Genomic DNA, 24381 nt, shown 5'->3' on the forward strand with positions numbered 1-24381 from the left:
CTTGATGAAAGTGAAAGAGGAGAGTGAAAAAGTTGGCTTAAAGCTCAACATTCAGAAAACTAAGATCATGGCATCCGGTCCCATCACTTCATGGCAAATAGATGGGGAAACAGTGGAAACAGTGGCTGACTTTATTTTTTTGGGCTCCAGAATCACTGCAGATGGTGATTGCAGCCATGAAATTAAAAGACACTTACTCCTTGGAAGGAAAGTTATGACCAACCTAGACAGCATATTAAAAAGCAGAGACATTACTTTGCCAACAAAGGCCCGTCTAGTCAAGACTATGGTTTTTCCAGTGGTCATGTATGGATGTGAGAGTTAGACTATAAAGAAAGCTGAGCACAGAAGAATTGATGCTTTTGAACTGTGGTGTTGGAGAAGACTCTTGAGAGTCCCTTGGACTGCAAGGAGATCCAACCAGTCCATCCTAAAGGAGACCAGTCCTGGGTGTTCATTGGAAGGACTGATGTTGAAGCTGAAACTCCAGTACTTTGGCTACCTGATGTGAAGAGCTGACTCATTGGAAAAGACCCTGATGCTGGGAAAGATTGAGGGCAGGAAGAGAAGGGGCCAACAGAGGATGAGATAGTTGGATGGCATCACTGACTCAATGGACATGGGTTTGGGTGGACTCTGGGAGTTGGTGATGGACAGGGAGGCCTGGCGTGCTGTGGTTCATGGGGTCACAAAGAGTTGGACACGACTGAGTGACTGAACTGAACTAGGTTATCCAATTTCTTGCTATAAAAGTGTTTATATAAATCAACCCTGAATACTCACTGGAGGGACTGATGCTGAAGTTGAAGCTCCAATACTTTGGTCACCTGATGGAAAGAGCTGACTCACTGGAAAAGACCCTGATACTGGGAAATACTGAGAGCAGGAGGAGTAGGGGGTGACACAGGATGAGATGTTTGGATGGCATCACTGACTCAATGTACAACAGTTTGAGCAAACTCCAGGAGATAATGAAGGACAGGGAAGGCTGGCATGCTGCACTCTATGGGGTCACAAAGATTTGGACACAACTGAGCAACTAAATGACAACAACAGCTATTATTGTTTCTCCATTTAAGTCTGATAATATTTGCTTTATATATTTAGAGGCTCCTACATGTTAGGTGGGTAAATATTTACAAGTGTTACATCCTCTGCTGCAATGATTTCTGTATCATTCTGTATCATTCTGCATTGACCTTCTTTCTCTTTTATTAGTCTTTATTTTAAAGTCTTTTGTCTGGCATAAAGGTAGCTAATCCAGCTTTCTTTTTGTTTCCATTTGCATTGAATATCTTTTCCTATCCCTTAACTTTTAGGGTATGTGTGTCCTTAAAGCTAAAATCAGTCTCTTGTAGGCAGCATATCATACCATCTTGGCTTTTAAAAAAAATATATATTTACTTATTCTTTTTTGGCTGCATCATTTTAGCTGTGGCATGTGAGAGTGTGCGGACTCAGTAGTTGTGGATGTGGGCTCTGTAGTTGTGGTGTGTGGGATCCAGGGCATGTAGGCTCTGCAGTTTGTGGCACTCAGGCTTCCTAGTAGAGACATGTGGGCTCAGCTGTTGTGGCAGGCAGGCTTAGTTGTCCCACGCCATGTAGGATCTTAGATACCTGGGTTCTTTGGTGGCTCAGCTGGTAAAGAGTCTGCCTGCAGTGTGGAAGACCTGGGTTCAATCGCTGGGTCAGGAAGATCCCCTAGAGAAGGTAATGGCCACCCACTCCAGTATTCTTGCCTGGAGAATTCCACGGACAGCGGAACCTGGTGGGCTACAGTCCATGGGGTCACAGTCAGACATGACTTAGTGACTTTCACCTTCATTTTCCAGGGATCAAACTCACATCTCCTGAATTAGAAGGCTGATTCTTAACCCCTTGACCACCAAGGAAGTCCCTGTACAATCTTGTTTTTAATCATTTCACAATCTGTGTTTATTGGTTGTTGATTTTGATCCATTTACATTTAAAGTAATTATTTATTGGTAAGGACTTACTATCGCCATTTTGTTAATTTGTTTATGTTTTATAGTTCTGTTGCCTTTTTCTTCCTGTCCTCCTTTTTCAGTGGACGATTTTTTTGTAGTGATGTATCTGGATTCTTTTATCTTTTGTGTATCTATTACAGGTTTCCTATTTGTGGTTATCTTCCATGAAAGATCTTATAGTGATAAAAGTTTATTTGAAGTTGATAACAGCTTAAATTTGACTGCATACAAAATCTATATGTTTTACTTTTCCTCCCATCACATTTTATGTTGTCATAATTTACTCTTATATATTGTGTATTCACTACAAAATTACTGTAGTTATATACTTTTTTCTTAACTTTTAAAGCAGAGTTAAAAGTGATTTATGCTTTATCCTTAAATATTAAAATATTCTGAACTTAACTATATTCTTATCTTTACAATGAGCTTTATAATTTCTATTTTTATGTTAGTTGGCATCCTTTAAGGAACGGTTGAATAACTCTTTAGCATTTCCTGTAAGGCAGGTCTAGTGATGATGAACTCCTACAGATTTCATCTGGAAAAGTCTTTATTCCCCCTTTATTTCCGAAGTATAAGCTTTGCCAAGTACAGCATTTTTGGTTGAAATTTTTTTCTTTGAGCAATGTGAATACATCATGCCACTCTTTCTTGTCTGTAAAGTGTACACTAAGAAATACATTGCAAGTGGACTGAAAAAGAAAAAATAAATACACTGCTAGTCCTATAGGGGTCCCCTTGTATATGATGAGTTGGTTTTCTCTTGGTGATTTCAAAATTGTCTTTGAGAATCTGATTATAATGTGTCATGGTGAAGATCTCTCTATATTTTCTATATTTGAGATTCCTTGTGCTACATGGATCTGGATGTCTATTTCCCTCTCCAGATAAGTGAAGTTTTCTGTCATTATTTCTTTAACACATTGACCAGACACATATGTCTTTTGTTACCCAAATGTTACTGACAGGAAGCATATCAATATCACTCACATAACAAATTGCCCACCACAGGCATTAGTTTCTGCAAAAATCCCCCAGGTAATAATGAGCTGAGTACATTTTCTGCCTTTGTCTCTTTCTCTGTCCCTTCTGGGACTCTAATAATGCATATATTGTTCATTTTCATGGCTTTCTGTAAGTCTTGGAGACTTTTTATTCCCTTTCCATTCTTTTTTCTCTGATTGGGTAATTTTAATTGACCTGTTTTTATGCTCACTGATTTTTTCATTTGATTGGTCTGTTGTTGAAGATTTCTATATACTTTTTCTGTACAGAAATTTTGCTCTTTGGTTTTAGAATTTCCATTTGGTTCATTTTTATGGTTTCTCTTTGTTGAACAAAGAGGTATTTTCTTCATGTATTGTTTACCTGATATTTGCTTAGTTGCTGATCTGTGTTCTTTCATAGCTCACTGAGATTCTTTAAGATGATTATTTTGAATTCTTTCTCAGCCAATTCACAGATCTCAATTTCTTTAGGGCCAGTTATTGGTGTTTTATTTTGTTCCTTTGATTATTTCATGCTTTCCTGATTATTTGTAACTCTTGTTGCATTGAATTGCTGTTACTGTATCTAAGAAGTAGGCATTTATTTCGGTCTTTACAGACTGCCTTTGGCAGGGAAAGCCTTTCACCAGTCTGCCTGTTCAGAGATTCTAGACAAGTTTTCTGGTGGGGTCTGTGGGCAGGTTTGCTGCTGGAGTACTTGGGTAGGCCACACAAGTGCCTGAGTCTATAGGTGGGTGGGCCTGTGCTTGGGTTCATATGGGCTGACCCAGTAATATGGGGTCTTGAGCCTGATTCTGTAGGGACTAGCCTAGTGCTGGGATGTTATTTGATCCCTGTGGTACTGAAACTTCAGTCTGCAAGGCTAGATCCTGGGTCTGGCCAGTGTTGACATCTACTGGCGTTTGTTGGAACCTGGGTTTCCAGGGTTGGTTTGGGACTGGGATGAGTCTGGGACCATAGGAAATGGCTTAGTCCTCGGTGAGTCTGGAGGATGGGTCTGTAATATCCTACCTGGAATCTGGGATTTCAGGAGCTGGCCTGGTGCTGAGGTGAGCCAAGAACTCTAATACAGGGGTAAGTCTGGAGCCTGGGGCCACAGGGGTTGACCTGGTGGTGAGGTGGGCTCAAAGGCTGGGTCTTTTGGTGCTGACCTGGAATCCTTAGCTCTTGTGAATGTATTTTTGTTCATGGATAGTTGTTTAGATGGGTGTTTCTGCTAGGGGATGAGCAATCAAAATGCATATCTCACCATCTTGCTGACATCACTCTTTTATGGCTAAATTTTTAAATTACCATGTAAATCTTGTATTATATTTCAATTTCCAGTTATGTTGGACTTCTTAGATTGGTTCTCTAATTTTCATATTTGTCTCTATATTACTTCAATTTCCAGGGTTTTTTTTTTTTTTTTGAGGTTTATCTAGCTTTATCTTCTGAAAACCTTTTTTTTTTTCTTCCTGTTATCATAATTTTGATTTTCCAGAGTTCTGTTTTGGTTCCATGAATGTTCCTTTTATTTAAAAGTACCATTCTGTTCTATGAGTTTAATTTCTTCTCTTATCTCTGAGGATACTAATAACTATTTGTTGTTTTTGCTGAAAGTTTCTTCTCCCTGAATTCTGTTTCATCCAAGTTACTTTCCCCCACTTCTATTTGTTTGGTTTCTATCTTTTAAGTAAGAAGTTTTACTTAGGTACTTAGTGATTCTTTGTTCTCTGCTCCTATTTAAGAGTAGATGTTAAAAAGCTGATGGGAAGTTCTGGATTATGGGTTTGTTGATGTTGAACTTTACTGTAAAATCATCTGGCTGGTTTCTTTCCTTTGAGATGAGCCAATGTCAAATTTTCAGGTCTTTTATTCTTGGGCTGCCAGATTCTCCAGAAAAGCATCTTTTTGTCTTCTGCCTAGAGGTTCAGGACAGGCTGCCAGGATTAAGGTCCAGAGAGGAATGAAGACTGGACATCTTATTTTCAGTATGCATACACTCATTTCATCTGTTTTCAGTATGGCAGCCCTACCTTCAATTGTGCCCAGTGAGCCCCAGTCCAGAAGCTCTCTATACCCTCCACGGAATAAGGCACCGGTTTCCTGCCTAGGCACAGGAGATGATCTGGAGGTTAGCTGTTTCTTTAACAAGCTTTCTATAAACTCTCCTGATTTTTGGTTTTATCTTTCAGTTCAGTTCAGTCGCTCAGTCATGTTCAACTCTTTGTGACCCATGGACTGCAGCATGCCAGGTCTCCCTGTCCATCACCAACTCCTGGAGTTTACTCAAACTCATGTCCATTGAGTCAGTGATGCCATCCTACCATTATCCCTTTCCTATTTCCAGCATTCCTGGTACCCCCTCAAGTCCTGAATGTTAGGAGGTTTTTGTGATATATCTGATTGCCTCTTTGTCTTTTCCTGTGGTGGCATAGGTTTCAGGTAGTCTGCTAAATTTATTTACTTTCTGGTTTCCAAATCTTCATTATTATTTACTCTTTTTTCCTTATAAAAATCTTATAAAAATTCCTTATAAAAATCTCTGTATTGTCATTTTAATGGAATATCAAGAGGGATTAAAAGTACTACATGTGGTTGTGTTGCTATCTTGATTTGAAAACTTATCCATACTCTACTATGACCATTTTATTATTTAGCAATGTCACTTTTAGTAGCAAGTATAGCCATGTTACTAACTTATCATATAATAAGAAAATAATAGCATTAAATGGTAATAAAGAACAATATTTTTCTATGAAGAGCCAGTGATTCATGGTAAAGTTAAGGTTCTAAGAGACTCTTCGATAAATTACCATTTGTAGGCTTTAAGCCATATTGAGAAACCATATACTTACTAGTTTTAAAAAATCTCTTTCGAGAAAAGAAAGGTAAAAATAACTAGGTTGTGACTATTAATAGTTTTCAAGTACATCACACTAAGATTCATAATGTACCTTTATTCTGAAAGATAAATTTTATATTACTGAAACAAACTAAACATGTAATATTTGCAAAATTCTTTTCAGAAATCTATTTTAAAAATTGTACCAGCATGATGTTTAATATTACCGTCAAAGAACACAGGAAACAAACAGGATCCAAAAACATTAGGTAAAAGAGTTTGGCTCTGGTGAATTCCAATCATATTACATCTACTTGCAGAGTTTTAATACTGTCCCATCTTGAAACATTTCCTGATTGTGTAATAATGTTTTGAATAGTACAAATAGAAGCAGTAGACTGTCCTTTGACTGCTCTCTGAGGCCTCTTGGTGACCTGAAATTCCTTTTTACTTATCTTAGTATAATAAAAATTAGGATAATAGGAAGGAACTCACTCTTGATTTTGGCAATTATCTAATAGGACTTTAGTGAAAGGCAACTCATTTTACTGAGAAATATAAACTAAAGTTAGTTGCATTTTCAATTAAGAACTAAGTTGTTGTTCAGTCGCTAAGTTACATCTGACTCTTTGCGACCCCATGGACTGCAGCATACCAAGCTCCCCTGTCCTTCACGATCTCTTGGAGTTTGCTCAAAGTCATGTCCATTAAGTCAGTGATGCCATCCAACCATCTCATTCTCTGTGGTCCCCTTCTCCTCCTGCCCTCAATCTTTCCCAGCATCAGGGTCTTTTCCAATGAGTCTGCTCTTTGCATCAAGTGGCCAAAGAACTGGAGCTTCAGCTTCACTATCAGTCCTTCCAGTGAATATCCAGGGTTGACCTCCTTTAGGATTGACTGGTTTGATCTCCCTACAGTCCAAGGGACTCTCAAGAATCTTCTCCAAAACCACAGTTCAAAAGCATCAATTCTTCAGCACTCAGCCTCCTTTATAGTCCAACTCTCACATCCGTGCATAACTACTGGAAAAACCATAGCTTTGACCATACGGACCTTTGTCAGCAAAGTGATCTCTGTTTTTTAATAAGCCATCTAGGTTTATCATAGCTTTCCTTCCAAGGAACAAGTGTCTTAATTTCATGGCTGTAGTCACCATCCACCGTGATTTTGGAGCCCAAGAAAATAAAGTCTGTCACTGTTTCCACTTTTTCCCTATCTGTTTGCCATGAAGTGATGGGACAAGATGCCATGATCTTAATTTTTTGAATGTTGAATTTTAAGCTAGCTTTTTCACTCTCCTCTTTCACCCTTACCAAGAGGCTCTTTAGTTTCTCTTTGCTTTCTGCCATTATAGTACTATCATCTGCATATCTGAGGTTGTGGATATTTCTCCCGGTAATCTTGATTCCACCTTGTGAGTCAGCTGGCCCGGCATTTCGCATGATGTACTCTGCACAGAAGTTAAATAAGCAGGGTGACGATATACAGCCTTGATCATACTATTTTCCCAATTTCGAACCAGTCTGTTGTTCCATGTCTGGTTCTAACTGTTGCTTCTTGACCTGCATACAGGTTTCTCAGGAGACAGGTAAGGTGGTCTGGTATTCCCATTTCTTTAGGAATTTTCTACAGTTTGTTGTGATCTACATAGTCAAAGGCTTTAGCGTAGTCAGTGAAGCAGAAGTAGATGTTTTTCTGGAATTTCCTTATTTTTCCTATGATCTAATGGATCATAGGCAATCAGGAAGCTTGCATAAGCCTCATCCTCATTCATCAGAGGGGAGACAGAAGCAGCAAGAACTACAGTTCCACAGCCTCCAGAACGAAAACCACAATCACAAGAACTAAGTTAAAGAGTCTATATAAAAAATAAAGTTAAGATGAATTCATCGACAGATGAATGGATAAAGAAGCTGTGGTACATATATATAATGAAATATTCAGTTCAGTTCAGTTCAGTCGATCAGTTGTGTCCGACTCTTTGTGACCCCATGAACCGCAGCACGCCAGGCCTCCCTGTCCATCACCAACTCCCGGAGTTCACCCAAACTCATGTGCATCGAGTAGGTGATGCCATCCAGCCATTTATGCTCTGTCATCCCCTTCTCCTCCTGCCCCCAATTCCTTCCAGCATCAGGGTCTTTTTCAATGAGTCAACTCTTCGCATGAGGTAGCCAAAGTATTGGAGTTTCAGCCTCAGCATCAGTCCTTCCAATGAACACCCAGGACTGGTCTCCTTTAGGATGGACTGGTTGGATCTCCTTGCAGCCCAAGGGACTCACAAGAGCCTTCTCTAGCACCACAGTTCAAAAGCATCAATTCTTCAGCTCTCAGCTTTCTTCACAGTCCAACTCTCACATCCATACGTGACCACTGGAAAAACTATAGCCTTGACTAGATGGACCTTTGTTGGCAAAGTAATATTTCTGCTTTTTAATATGCTATTTCGGTTGGTCATAAATTTCCTTGAAATATTACTCAGCCATAAAAAGGAACACATTTGAGTCAGTTCTAATGAGGTGGATGAACCTAGAGCCTATTATACAGAGTGAAGTAAAAGTCAGAAAAATAAAATATTGTATATTAACACATATACATGGAATCTAGAAAGACTGTACTGATGAACCTATTTGTAGGGCAGCAGTGGAGATGCAGACATAGAAAACAGACTTGTGGACACGGGGATGGGGAAGGAGGATGTGTAATGAATGGAGAGAGTAGCATGACAACATATATACTACCATATGCAAAACAGATAGCCAGTGGAATTTGCTGTATGATTCAGGGAGCTTAAACCAGTGATCTGTGACAACATAGTGGGGTGGGATGGAGTGGAAAGTGGGAAGGAGGTTCAAGACGGAGGGGACATATGTATACCTGTGGCTGATTCATGTTGTATGGCAGAATCCAACAAAATATTGTAAAGCAATTATCCTTCAATTAAAACTAAATAAATTTAAAAAGAACCTGATGACAAATTTCTTTTGTTTCTTGCAGGCTAGCATGCAGTGAAAATAATTGAGTCAGCATTATACATATTGCCTCTGGTTCACTGAAATTTAGCATCTTGAGGTGTACGACTCAAAGTGCTCTATGTTGCTGTTTTATCATACCTTATTATATCTGACAGTTTTACAAACTCATCTTTAATGTTATGCCAAGAAATAAGTATAAAGTATGCCAATATTGCATGGTGTTGAGAAAAAACAAACAAGGAGCAGGGATTAGTCTTTTAAGCTAAAGCAGTTAACTTCAGAGTTTGCTTTATAATCTAGATGATGTCATTTAAACTACAATATCAGTTTGCAAAACCCAAAATACAATGCTTTGTTTTCTAATTTAGATAAATCTTATATTCAATTAAATGTCTTCCTGGTTTAAATAAAAGTTACACAATTAATTAAACAAAAATAAAGCTAAAGCTAGCTCATAAAAGAGAAACAAACCTAGGACACAAAACAAGTGGCAAATAAACTGCCTTGATATTTGCCAAAGTCACATGAGAGCTGCTTTTAAATATTTGAAAGAATATCATGTGATAGATGAATCTGATGTAATTTTGTGAGTATTAGACAGCATGAAAAGGATTAATGCACAAAAAGAGAAAATGTTTTTAAGATCAGAACTAGGAAAAAAAAAAAAAAAACCTCAGTAGATAGCTATTTGTCCCTGAAAGTTTAGAACAGGGTCTGCTGGAGGGTTTAACATTTATAGGACATGTTCAGAGAAAGTTTTCTTATTGAAAACTATAGATACTCTCTATAAAGATTTTTTCCAATATAGATTTAGTTCTTTTCTTTCTAACAAAGGCAATATTTTCTTAGGTCTAGAAGGAATTCATTGTAGGACAATTGGAAAACAGGAAAACAAAAGGAATAACTACCTAGAAAGAATCAGTGTTAAATTTTTTGTATATTTGCCACCAGTTTTTGGTTTTAAAGCATAATTATACTCATTAAAGATTGTACAATTGTAGACATAAACAAGATTACCTTTTGGCTTGTCCTCAGGCTGATGAAATTAAGTTCTGAACTAGAGATGTCTTATCATTGGTATAAATTCTTATATGCTACTGATGAAGCAAGTTATGGGGAACTTCATGATTACATAGGGAATAACTAAATATATATTCCTTTGTATATTCAATATACATAATTTAGCACCTCTTACCTTCAAAGGCACTGGCCTAGTGTCCTCAGACATAAAGGTGAATGAGGATACCTAATCAGAAGGCCAAGGGAGAAGGCAGACATGACAAATAGCCAGATCAGAAGGGTGGTTAAAGAATATACCAAAAGAATATGCCGTTGGTTACAAGAGCCTGTCCACAAAAAATAATCTATCCAACCCTGACAGGGCCAGGCATAGGAAAGACTCAAGATCACAATTTTCTAAATAGTATTTTCCACAGCACTCATTGCACTTTAGAGACTATATTACTTCTTTCATAAAACACATTTTTTCCCTACCCATGTCATTTGTAAGCCACAAATCTGATTTCTATAAAGTGTTGCCTACTATATTTTAAATAAGAGTTTGATGTATAGATCTCGTCTTCCTTACTTTAAAACAGTGAGGTTTAACTGTTCTGATCACATTCTGCTTTTGTAAGATAATGTCAAACACTGAGAACAAATACACTGGGTGCAAAGTAAGTGCCAGCAGGAGCCAAGAAAACAGACTAGGCCAATGCTTAGTCTTGACTCTGTTAAACAACAGGAATTTCAGGACACCAAGAGAGCACTCTTTCAGGGATTCCATAGCCTAGGTGGTAAGAAGATAGGCAAACGTGCTGTCTCATATGATTGCCATACCTTATAGTGGTAAATAGTCCAGAACTTGGAGTGATATAGACCTGGACTTTAATCCAAGCTAGGTCACTTACTAAGTCTGCAATCTCTCAGAGTGTTTGTTTTCTCAACTGTGGAATGGGAACATTGACACCTAAAGTCATAGGGAGAAGACTAAATAAGCCATTACATATGAAACACGTTACCTGGCAAAGAATAAAGCTGCAACAATATCTGAACTGTTAGGTAGAAGAAAGGCAACATACAAGGCAGAAAAGGGGAATGAAAGAAAGTTTCTGACTTAAAAACCTCTTTTGGCAATATTTCTATAAATAAAGATCCAGTTACGTATCTCAAAATATGAAAAGTTGATCTGAAGGGGTCTGGTTCTGGTAATGATGAAGTAACTGTCTGGATTAACCATCTCACTGAGAAAATCTGGAGTAAAATTCCTTCTTGAAAGCACTGAACTATTAACTGGGCAGTGAAGAATTATGGTGTCCAGATGTAGAAGGAAATCTAGAAAGGAGGAGCCTAGCATTTGGGACTATCTTTCCTGTAGGGCATCAGCTGATTTTGGAAAGGGGTCTGAGAGGTTGAGAAGTTGAGCTCTGACTTGCTAGTATCCTGTTAATGATTTTGTTGGTTTTCGTATCTAGGTAATGCTGGTTTCATAAAATAAGCTGGGAGTTCCCTCCTTTTCTATTTTCTGAAAGAAGTAGGGCAGAATTTGATATTTTTTCTTCAGCTGTTTGGAAGAATGCAATAGTACAATTATCTGGGTTGAGATGTCTTTTTCAGAAGGTTTTAAACTATGAATTCGGTTGTCTTTAATAGATACAAAACTATTTGGATTATATATTTCTTCTTGGACAACTTTTGATAATTTGTGACTTTAATGAAATTGGCCCATTTAAGTCACCACATCTATGTGTGTGTATGTTATTCATAGTATTCCTTTACCTTTTGAATATCTGTTTCTCTTGATACATGTGTTTGGACCCAAGGATTACTTAGCATTGTGTGTTTAATTTCCAGTCATCTTTCTCTTATTGATTTTTACATTAATTCCATTACAAACAGAGAATATACTTTGTATTCTTTTAAAAGAAGAGTTGAGATTTCCTCTCCCCCAATGAATTGTGTCTTTACATCCTTGTTGAAAATCAATTACCACAAATGTAAGGATTTATTTCTGGACTTCTAATTTAATTCAATTTATGTTTGTTTATTTTTATGCTAGTATTACATGTTCTTTACCTCAGCTTTGTATATTTCGAAATCAGAAAGTATGAATCCTATAATTTTATTTGTTTTCAAGATAGTTTTGGTTACCCTGATCCTGATCATTTCGTATCTTCATATGAATTCAAGATTCAGTTTTTCTCTTATTACAACAACAAAAAGTAGCTGAGATTTTGAATCTACAGATCAGTTTGGGGAATACTGCATGCTAATATTAAGCCTTCTGATCCATGAACATGGAATATCTTTGTTTCATTTAGATATTCCTTAGTTTCTTTCAACAACATGTTATAATTCTCACAATATAAGTTTTATACTTCTTTTGTTAAATTTATTCCTAGATACTCTATCCTGTTTGTTGCTATTACATTTATTTTTATTTACTTTTAGCTGCCACGCATGGACTTTCTGTAGTTGTGGTGAGCAGGGGCTACTCTCCATTGCAGTGCAAGACCTTCTCACTGTGGTGGCTTCTTCAGACTCTAGGTGTGCTGGCTCAGTAGCTGTGGCACACGGGTTTTGTTGCTCCACAGCATATGGGATCTTTCTAGACCAGGGGATGAATCTGTGTCCTCTGCACTGGCAGGCAGATTATTAACCACTGGATCAGCAGCGAAGTCCTGCTGCTATTATAAATGGAATTATTATCTCAATTTCAGTTTTGGGGTTTTCATTGTTCATGCACAGAAACAGATTTTTATAAATTGATATTATATATCAATCTTATAAACTAATTTTGTAAATTGAAAGTAACCTTTACTAAGTTCTAATAGTTTCTTGGTTTGTTTCTTAGGATTTCCTATATACAGTATCATATTTAAACAGTTTTCCTTCTTCCTTTCCAATTTAGATGCTTTTTATTTCATTTTCTTGCCTGATAATTGTGTTTAGGATCCAGTGTTGAACAGAGCATACAGCTTTGTCTTTTTCCTGATCTTAGGAAAATAGCATTCACACTTGCACCATTAATTAGTCATTAGCTGTGGGTTTTTCATAGGGTTTTTCATAGACCTTTATCAGGTCAAGGAAATTCCCATCCATTTTTAACCTTTTTTTTTTTTTTTCCTTTTTTAACCATGAAGAAGTGTTAGGCTTTTTCAAGTGCTTTTTCTGAAACTGTTAGGATGAACATATGGTTTTTATCCTTTGTTGTATTAATATGATACATAGATAGATTTTTACATGGTAAACTAACCTTGCATTTTTGGGAAAGGTCTTGTTCATGATATATAATATTTTTCATATTTTGCTAGATTAATTTTCCTAATTTTGTTGAGTATTTTTGTATCTATATTCATAAAGGATAGTCATTTACAGTTTTCTTGTTAATGTGTTGTCTGGTTTTGGTATCTGGGTAATACTGGCCTTATAAAATTAATTTGGAAGTGTTCTTTATGCTTTTGTTTTTTCAAAGAGATTGTAAAAAATTGTTATTAGTTTAGTAGCATCCTCTAGTGAAGCCAGATCAGTCTAGGATTGTTTTTCCTATTCAGATTTTTAATTTCTTCTTGAAACAGTTAAGTAGTTTGTGTCTTTCTAGGAATTTGTTCATTTTGTCTGTTAATTTGATAGTATCAAGTTGTTATATATAATACATACACTATAATCCTTTTCATTCATGTATGGTCAGTAGTCATGTTCCCTCTTAATTCTGACCTTAGTAATTTGTATGTTCCTTTTTTTCTTTTGATCAGTATTTGTTGTCATTCAGTAGCTAAGTTGTGTCCAACTCTTTGCGACCCTATGGACTTAAGCATGCCAGGCTCCCCTGCCCTCCACTATTTCCCAAAGTTTGCTCAGTCATGTCTATTGAGTCAGTGATGCTATCTAACCATTTCATCCTCTGCCATCCCTTTTTCCTTTGCCTTCAATCTTTCCAGCATCAGGGTCTTTTCCAATGAATTGGCTCTTTGCATCAGGTGGCCAAAGTATTGGAGCTTCAGCTTCAGTCCTTCCAATGAATATTCAGGGTTGAATTCTTCCTTTAGGATTGACTGGTTTGATCTCCCTGCAGTCCAAGGGACTCTCAAGAGTATTCTCCAACACCACAGTTCAGAAGTATCAATTTTTCAGCACTCAGCCTCCTTTATGGTCCAACTCTCACATCCATACATGACTACTGGAAAAACCATAGCTGTGACTATACAGACATTTGTCAGCAAAGTGATGTCTCTGGTATCTAATATGTTGTCTAGGTTTGTCATAGCTTTCCTTCCAAGGAGCAAGTGTCTTTTAATTTCATGGTTACAGTCACCATCTGCAGTGATTTTTGGAGCCCAAGAAAGTAAAGCCTGTCACTGTTTCCACTTTCCCCCCTTCTATTTGCCATGAAATGATGGGACTGGATGCCATGATTTTGTTTTTTTAAGTTGAGTTTTAAGCTAGCTTTTTCATTCTCCTCTTTCACCAAGAGGCTTTTTAGTTCCTCTTTACTTTCTGCCGTTAGAGTGCTATCATCTGCATGTCTGAGGTTGTTGCTATTTCTCCTGGCAATATTGCTTCCCACTTGTAACATCTGGCCTGGCATTTTGCATGATGTGCTCTGCACAGAAGTTAAATAAGCAGGGTGACTATATACAGCCTTGATGTACTCTTTTCCCAATTTTGAACCAGTCTGTTGTTCCATATCTGGTTCTGTTGCTTCTTGACCTGCATACAGGTTTTTCAGGAGACAGGTAAGGTGGTCTGGTATTCCCATCTATTTAAGAATTTTCCACAGGCTGTTGTGATTCACACAGTCAAAGGCTTTAGTGTAGTCAATGAAGCAGATGTTTTTCTGGAATTCCCTTCATTTCTCTATGATCCAGTGAATGTTGGCAATTTGATCTGTATTTGGTTCCTCTGCCTTTTCTAAATCCAGCTTGTACATCTGGAAGTTCTAGATTCACATACTGCTAAAACCTAGCTTGAAGGATTTTGAGTATAGCCTTACTAGCATGTGAAAGGAGCATAACTGTATGGTAGTTGGAACATTCTTCAGTGTTTCCCTTCTGTGGGATTGGAATGAAAACTGACTTTTTTCAATCCTGTGGCCATTGCTTAGTTTTCCAAGTTTGCTGACATACTGAGTTCAGCACTTTAACAGCACTGTCTTTTATGATTTTAAGTGGGTTCAGCTGGAATTTCATTCTCCACTAGCTTTGTTCATAGTAATGCTTCCTAAGGCCCACCTGACTTCAAACTCCTGGATATCTGGCTGTAGGTGAGTGACCACACCACTGTGGTTATCTGGGTAATTAAGACCTTTCTTGTATAGTTCTTGTAAGTATTCTTGCCACCTCTTCTTAATTTCTTCTGCTTCTGTTAGGTCCTTACCGTTTCTGTCCTTTATGTGCCCATCCTTGCATAAAATGTTCCCTTAATATCTCCAGTTTTCTTGAAGAGATCTCTAGTCTTTTCCATTCTACTGTTTTCCTCTATTTCTTTCCACTGTTCACTTAAGAAGGCTTTCTTCTCTCTCCTTGCTATTTATTCTCTGGAACTCTGCATTCAGTTGGGTACATCTTTTCCTTGCTCCTTTGCCTTTCGATTCTCTTTCCTCAGGTATGCCTTCTTGCATTTCTTTTTCTTTGGGATGGTTTTGGTCACTGGCTCCTGTACAATGTTACAAATCTCTGTCCATAGTTCTTCAGGTTCTCTGTCTACCAGATCTAATCCCTTGAATCTATTTGTCACCTTGACTGTACAATCATAAGGGATTTGACTTGGGTCATACCTGAATGGCCTATTGGTTTTCCCTACTTTCTTCAATTTAAGCCTGAATTTTACAATAAGGACCTGAGCCACAATCAGCTCCCAGGTCTTGTTTTTGCTGACTGTAGAGAGCTTCTACATCTTCAGCTGCAGAGAATAAAATCAATCTGATTCTGGAATTGATCATTTGGTGATGTTCATGTGTAGAGATGTCTTTTGCATTGCTGTAAAAGGGTATTTGTTATGACCAATGTGTTCTCTTGACAAAATCCTGTTAGTCTTTGCTCTGCTTCATCTTGTACTCCAAGGCCCAACTTGCCAATTACTCCAGGTATCTCTTACTACTTTTGCATTCCAATCTCCTATGATGAAAAGGATATCTTTTTTTGCTGTTAGTTCTAGAAAGTCTTGTAGGTCTTCATTTAACTGGTCAACTTCAGCTTATTCAGGATTAGTGGTTGGGGCATTGACTTGGATTACTGTGATGTTGAATAAATTATAAGCTATATAATAATAATTTATATAATTACTGGAAATAAACCATGATCATCCTGTCATTTTTGAAAATGTATCCAAGTACTGCATTTTGGGCTCTTTTGTTGACTATGAGGGCTACTGCATTTCTTCTAAGGGATTCTTGCCCACAGTAATAGATATAGTGACCATCTGAATTAAATTCTCCCATTACTATCCATTTTAGTTCACTGATTCCTAAGATGTCAATGTAAGTCTTGCCATCTTCTATTTGACCACCTCCAGGAGATGGGGATGGACAGTGAGGCCTGGTGTGCTGCGATTCATGGGGTCTCAAAGAGTCGGACATGACTGAGTGACTGAACTGAACTGAACTGAACTTACCTTGATTCATGTTAATTCCAGGTTTATGCAATATTGTTCTTTACAGCACTGGACTTTACTTTTACTACCAGTCACATCCACAACTGAGCACTGTTTCCACTTTGGTCCAGTTGCTTAATTCTTTCTGGAGCTATTTGTAATTGCCCTCCGGTCTTCCTCAGTAGCACACTGGATACCTTCTGACCTGGGGGGTTCATCTTCCGGTGTCATATCTTTTTGCTTTTTCATACTGCTCATGGGGTTCTCATGGCAGGCACTGGAGTGGTTTACCATTCCCTCCTCCAGGGCACCACGTTTTGTCAGAACTCTTCACTGTGACCATCCATCTTGGGTGGCCTTGTGGAGCATGGCTCATAGCTTCATTGAATTATGCAAGCCTGTTTACCACAATAAAGCAGTGATCCATGAAGGGGATCAGTACAGCTAAAGCCTTATCAAGATTACTAATATTTTCAAAATAACTGACTTTTGCCTCCATTGATTTTCTCTATTGTTTTCCTATTCTCTCATTTATCAGTTCTAATCTTTATTCTTTTCTTCTGTTTGCTGTGCTTCATTTGCTGTTTTTTCCCCAGTGTCTTACAGTGGAAGGTTAGGTTATTGATTTAAGACCTTTCTTTTTCAGTAGATGGATTTACAGCTTCATCCTACACATTTTGGTATGTTTTGCTTTTTATTCATTTAAAGTTTTAGTATGTTGTTCTTTCATTTTCATTCATTTCAAATTAGCTTCTAATTTCCTTTAGGTATTTTTTTTTGATCCACTGGTTACTTAAACTGTGTTATTAAAATTTTTGCATATTTGTGGAACCTCAAATTTCTTTCTGTTAATTTTATTCCATTGTGGTCAGAGAACATAAGTTGTATAATTTCACTTTTTATATTTTTTAAGGCTATTTTATGGCCTCCCACATATTCTATCCTGGAGAATGTTCTATGTGTACTTGGGAAGAATATATATTCCACTGTTCCTAGGTGGGACATTCACTAGATATGTTAGGTACAATTGATTTCTAATTTTGTTTATAGTGTTGTTCATGACTTTTATTTCCTTGTTGATCTTCCTGGATGTTTTTCCATCACTGAAAGTGGGGTACTGAAGTCTCCAAATACTACTGTTGAATTATTTATTTCTCTTTGCAATTCTGTTAGTTTTTCTTTCATATATTTTTAGGGCTCTGTGTTGTTAGTTGCATATATGTTTTTAATTATAATGTCTTTCTGTTGGATTGACCCCTTTATGAAACAGAATGTCCTGTTGTCTCTAGTAACACTTTTTGTACTGAACTCTAAGTCCTCTGATATTTATATGGCCACTCCAGGTTTCTTATGGTTGTTGTTTGCATTACATATCTTGACCCTTCCTCCTCCTTTCTTACCCTTCTTGTATCTTTAAACTTAGTATGTGTCTCATATAAACAGTAAAGAATTGTATCAAAAAAAGTTTTTTTTTGATCCAGCCTGAAAATCTCTGCTTTGATGGAATGATTAATCCATTCACATTTAATGTTATTACTGTTATAGTTGGACTTATGTCTGTCATTTTAATTTTTGTTTTTTAAGTGTCTTAGAGTTTTTCCTCTATTCTTCCTTTATTGCTTTCTTTTACATTTAAGTGAGTATTTTCTAAGTGGAACACTTTAACTCTTTTAACAATTTTTTTACTATGTATTCTTGAGTTAATTTCCTTCCAGTTCCTCTAGCTGCTGCTGCTAAGTCATGTCAGTCGTGTCCAACTCTGTGTGACCCCATAGATGGCAGCCCACCAGGCTCCCCCATCCCTGGGATTCTCCAGGCAAGAACACTGGAGTGGGTTGCCATTTCCTTCTCCAATGCAGGAAAGTGAAAAGTGAAAGTGAAGTCGCTCAGTCGTGTCCGACTCTTAGCGACCCCATGGACTGCAGCCCACCAGGCTCCTCCGCCCATGAGAGTTTCCAGACAAGAGTACTGGAGTGGGGTGCCAGTGGTTCCTCTAGAGCTTACCATATACATTTCAACTTCTTAGAATTATTTCAAACTGATACTTAATTCCTGTGAGATACTGAAGTGTTACTCTTATATAACTCGATTGCCTCATCCCTCTTTTTTGTGCTATTATCTCTCTATATTACAAATCCAATAATACAGTGTTCTAATCATTATTGTATATAATTTATGTTTTTTAAAGAAGCTGATAGAAGGCAAACAAGTATATATTCATGTTTGTTATATAAAGCTTCTTTATTATAATTTCTATCATTTATGTCATTTGTTCTTATGGAATAACAGAAGGAAAAGATGGGAAGTATTTGAGGAAAGCTTTTTTATAACTAAGTAAATATGAAAGGTAAAAGATTAAGAGGGTTAATTAAGAACACCCCAAAGGCAAGAAACAGAAAAATGCACAGCTTTCAAAGCTTTGAGGATTTAGATAATTAAAACCACCTAAGGTTTTTCCAGTAGTCATGTATGGATGTGAGAGTTGGACTATAAAGAAAGCTGAGTGCTGAAGAATTGATGCTTTTGAACTGTGGTGTTGGAGAAGACTCTTGAAGAGTCTTCATTTAGGAATGAAGTCCTGAATATTCCTAAAGGAAATCAGTCCTGAATATTCATTGGAAGAACTGATGCTGAAGCTGAAACTCCAGTACTTTGGCCACCTGATGTGAAGAACCGACTTACTGGAAAAGACCCTGATGCTGGGAAAGATTGAAGGCAGGAGGAGAAAGGGATGGCAGAGGATGAGATGGTTGGATGGCATCACCGACTCAATGGACACGACTTTGAGTAAACTCTGGGAGTTGGTGATGGAGGGAGGCCTGGCGTGCTGCAGTCCATGGGGTCGCAAAGAGTCAGACATGACTGAGCGACTGAACTGAACTGAAGCATTCAAAAAATGGATTAATAATATAAACAAGCACACTTACTGGCATAGAAATAAACTGTTATGTGAAGAAATGTGTCACAAAATTGTATAATATGATACCATTTAGTATACTGTGTCATTTGGTGCAGAGAGAGGAGGAGGAGGGTGAAAGGAGGAGGGAAAGGAAGAGAAAGGAGGGGGATGAGGATGAGGTAGGAGGTAACATACCAAAATGTTAGCTATGGGTCAAAGAATTACAGATAAATTTTATATTAAGGTTTCTGAATGTATATATTTAAAGTTTTTAATATTTAATGTGTATTTGTGATAGAACAATAAACTTAAAAAATTAGTCCAGCAGAAATGAGCAAAAGACACAAAAAGGCAAGTCACCTTAGATGAAATAAAAATGGTGAAAAATGTATGAAAAAACTTCTGCCTCTCTAGTAATGAAAGAAATGCAATGTAAGATAATGCTGAATTTATTACTTATCAAATGGGAAAGATTCTTAAAGAGGAAGATACTTAGTGTGAATAAGGGTTATAGGAAATACACTCAATACTTTGTTGATGAAAGTATAAAATGAAAATACATTCTGAAAATAAGTTTAATAGTTTTTATAAAAGCCCTTAATATCTATGCCCTTTAATTTAGCGATTCCTTTTCTGGGGAATTTATTTTAAGGAAAAGTATAGTGGATGTTGGGCTTCCCAGGTGGCATTCATGGTAAACAGTGTGCCTGACAATGCAGGAGATGCGGGTTTGATCCCTGGGTCGGGAAGATCCCCTGGAGGAGGGCACGGCAACCCACTCCAGGATCCTTAGCTGGAGAATCCCATGGACAGAGGAGCCTGGAAGGCTACAGTCCATGGAGTCGCACAGTCAGACATGACTAAAGTGACTCAGCATTCATGCATGCACAGCGGATTATTACAACTGTTTAGCTAAAACTACTAGGGGATATTTAGGAGAATAAATTAATCTAAATACCCAAAGAATATATAAAAGTTTATATGAAAAGCACTGTCCAACACATTCCAACTTTTAATAGTGTCTTTTTCTGAGTGGTAGAATTATTAGTATTAAAATTATTATTAAAATTTATTTTCTTCTGCTTTATCCATGTTTTCTAAGTTGTATATAATGAATAATAAATTACTATCTTTGAAATGGACAACAAAGTTATTTAATATACATGCTGCCCATGAAATAAATCAGTTTCATTTCTATTTCAATTATTTCCAAACCATATATCTAACATTTAGATAACTTTTTGAATTAATGTGCAGACAGCCAAGTCAGTGATGCTAGCAAGCAGCATCAGGGACTATGGGCTCCCCCGCCTTGGTCCTGAGCATAAGCTATGTGCAGGGGACTGTGTTACACAAGACAGGTATAAAAAGAAAGGGACATAGATTTTTGCATCCCTCTTGTTTTCTTTTTATTCCTAGCTTGTGTAACACAGTGTTATAGATGTCTAAGAAACAGGTACATAAACTCAGAGCTACCAATCAAGGAATGCCAAAGAAACAGAGAGATGATTCTTACTGGCAGAGTGAGGGCGTGTTCTCCAGTTTACTACTAAACCAGGAAGATCAGGAAACAACAAAAATTCACAGTTATCTATTCCCATATTTCATATAAATGCTTGCTGTCCTTCAGAGACAGCTCCCACATCACTCCACCTTTGTTTCTGGGGGTAAGAGCACTCGTCCTGATACACTGTGACTGTGGGCTCAGTCTGAGGGCAGAGACTAAGTCTAACCCATCCTGGCACCCCTAGTTAACCTGGCATTCACTAGATATTCATCATGAATTTTTCAAACTTTGTTCATTTGTTTAACATCTGGGCAAAGGAAACTCAGAAGTCATACCTGGTGGGGTTCCTTTTGTCTTCCTCAGAGATCAAAAACCAAACAAAATCTGCATAGCTCATTCGTCCCTCTTTCTGTACTGTTTTTCCCCTGAAGAAAACACATGGTTACAAAGTTTCCTAAAAATCAATTACTTTTCTAAATTTAGCAGGATGACAGACTTAAGGAATAAAGTAATATTTCTTTGGAAATTAAGTTACAAAAAAACAACAACACACAGAACACTGGAAATCTCACAAAGGGCAACCTCTTTCATTGCCTATCTTATTTTCAAATGCCTCGAGGATGAAATTAGAAGCATTTGCAGATTTGAAGGAACTCTGGTTTCTAATTTGAATACAAATCAGGTCAAATACTGTTACCTGTACTTAGATAAACAGGGCTTCCCTGACACCTCAGTTGGTAAAGAATCCGCCTGTAATACAGGAGACCCCGGTTTGATTCCTGGGTCGGGAAGATCTGCTGGAGAAGGGATAGGCTACCCACTCCAGTATTCTTGGGCTTCCCATGTGACTTAGCTGGTAAAGAATCCGCCTGCAATATGGGAGACCTGAGTTCGATCCTTGGGTTGGGAAGATCCCCTGGAGAAAGGAAAGGCTACCCACTCCAGTATTCTGGCCTGGAGAATCCTGTATATTAAAGTATTACTGCCATCTTATATGAAGCCACACTGCATATTTTGTAGGGTATTATCTAACCTACAGCACTGACAAATTATGCAGGAAGCCTTGCTAAAAGGACATTGCTAAAGTATTACCTGTAGTTCATTTTAAAACTCAGATGGTTTTTCTTACCTTGTTACTGCCCCAGAGAATATTCTTTCAATAATCCTGTTTGATGAAGCTAAACATAAATAAAAAGTACAAAGCTAGTTAAAACATGCTCCAAAAGGTACCATTTTTGGCAAATTTATTTTCAAGTAGCCACAAGGTTAAACTTAATAATCTTCCATGATAAGAATACGAGTAGTTGAATTTTTACTTTTTATGTACAATTGATACTTTTTGAAAGAAGTAATTTGAGATAGCTTGGTCTATCAATCATTTAAAAAAGAACACGCAAATTGATGTATCTGACAGCTCAAATACATTAATACAGTTGGGCACCAAATTGGTTCTGAATATCCTGACAACGGAGACAAAAATGTACAAAATTTATATTGATCTTGTTATCCAACAAGACAAGACAACATTTCCTCTAAAACAAGACAGATTTCATCCTAGCATTAAATTCAAGGGGAAACTGATTGTTGGGGGTTTGAGTCAAACAACGGAGAATGTTTTTCAGGTAGAATTTTAGAAAAGGTACCAAAAACAAACCACAAAATACTTTTCTTACATTCGTATCCTTTAAAATTCCAGGATATAACATGATATACAATTTTAAATTCCATCAGTAAATTTTATTCAGAGAGAGATGATTCTATCTTAAGATAGTATGTCGCATTTGATGACAGATCCTAGTAATCTGGATCGGTGTACCTCACTGTGAGTTCAAAGTAACCAAAAGCATTAGTCACAAAAAAGGAGGTAACAATGGACCTCAGACCTAGGGATGTGGTGAGGACAGGAATCTGTTCTTTTAACAAACGCCTCGCCAATGGTGTGCACACTACAATTTCAAAACCAGTGATGAGGTCATTAGAGAGCAGCTACCAGCATCTAACTCTTCTGTGTGGCGTTGGGTACAGTCAACATAAAGGTTCATTACTTTGGTTGAAGAATGTTAAGAAAATGAGTGTCAGCACAGCCCCTCCTAGACACATACCAAAGGCTGTATAAGGGCCCTCTAGAGTTTGTTGCGGAGAAGGCAATGGCACCCCACTCCAGTACTCTTGCCTGGAAAATCCCATGGACAGAGGAGCCTGGTAGGCTGCAGTCCATGGGGTCGCTAAGAGTCGAACACGACTGAGCAACTTCACTTTCACTTTTCACTTTCATGCATTGGAGAAGGAAATGGCAACCCACTCCAGTGTTCTTGCCTGGAGAATCCCAGGGACAGGGGAGCCTGGTGGGCTGCCGTCTATGGGGTCGCACAGAGTTGGACACGCCTGAAGCGACTTAGTAGCAGCAGCAGCAGTTTGTTGAGCACTGGTTTATGGGGTTAATAATTTGAAAATAAAGGAAAACAGAACAAAAGGCAGCTACATAGGAAAGGCAGAGATATTTATTTCTGAAGTCTTTCTTTAGATTTGGAAGGTTTAACTTCCTAAAACTGCAGATCATGTTGTCCCATTAAGGACAGGTTGGTGGGTAGGCAATTACACAGAGTTTCAGTGGCCCCTTCGTTGTGCAGGCCGAAACGCCTGCTTTTCTGGACTTCATTCCTTTAACATGCCTCTAATGAGTAACTATATGTGTATATACAATATTTTAGGGGTTAATGAGAACTACGTTTATGACAGCCAGAAAAGGTGCTTTAGAGCCCATAGGGTTTTGTGTGATCTCTGGAGGCTAGCTCACATTATACAGATGATCTGGCCACTGATGATCAAAAAGTGCATAGCTAATACAGCTGATCCAATACCCCTATAAATATCTCCATCTTTATACTATGCTTGTAATAGGAAGGTATGACTATAGGCATAACACAGAGATACTGTGGGTTCAGTTCCAGGTCACCTCAATACAGTGAATATCACAATAAAGTGAGTCATATGAATTTTTTGGTTTCCCAGTGCATATAAGTTATATTTGTACTATACTATAGTCTACTATGTGTTAAACAGCAGTTATGTCTTTAAAAAACCAATGTATATAAAAATATTTTATTGCTAAAAAAAATGCTAATAATCATCTGAGCCTTTAGCAAACTGTAGTCTTTTTGTTGGTGGAGGGTCTTGCCACCACCAATGTTGATGGCTGCTGACTGATCAGGGTGATGGTTGTTGAAGGCTGGGGTGGCTTTGGCCATTTCTTAAGACTACAATGAAATTTGCCACAAAGATCGACTCTTCCTTTCACAAATGATTTCTCTGTTATGTGCAATGTAGTTTGACAGCATTTTACCCATAGCAGAAATTCTTTCAAAATTGGAGACAATCTTCTCAAACCTTGCTGCTGCTTTATCAATTAAGTTCATTTAATATTCTAAATCCTTTGTTGTCATTTCAACAATCTTCATACTGTCTTTGCCAGGAGTAGATTCCATCTCAAGAAACTGCTCTCTTTGCTCATCCATAAGCAGCAACTCCTCATCTGTTAAAATTTTATTATGGGATTATAATGATTCAGTCACATCTTCAGGCTCC

The 24381-nt window shown here is 37.6% G+C and overlaps 1 protein-coding gene across 3 annotated transcripts in view; it reads right to left on the reverse strand.

The window, feature by feature from the left end:
• The window catches only part of PPP2R3A (protein phosphatase 2 regulatory subunit B''alpha), a 234044-nt gene that overhangs the window by 60397 nt on the left and 149266 nt on the right, over positions 1-24381 (reverse strand). For all 3 annotated transcript variants that reach the window (XM_027545443.1, XM_027545444.1, XM_027545445.1), the window contains 2 exons: positions 21926-21974; positions 21132-21221 (listed from right to left, as the gene is read on the reverse strand). In XM_027545443.1, coding sequence (XP_027401244.1) covers positions 21132-21221; positions 21926-21974 — 139 coding nt within the window. The remainder of the gene's footprint in view (positions 1-21131; positions 21222-21925; positions 21975-24381) is intronic.

This window comes from Bos indicus x Bos taurus, chromosome 1 (assembly GCF_003369695.1).
Source record: "Bos indicus x Bos taurus breed Angus x Brahman F1 hybrid chromosome 1, Bos_hybrid_MaternalHap_v2.0, whole genome shotgun sequence".
In the NCBI taxonomy this organism is placed as follows: Eukaryota; Metazoa; Chordata; class Mammalia; order Artiodactyla; family Bovidae; genus Bos; species Bos indicus x Bos taurus.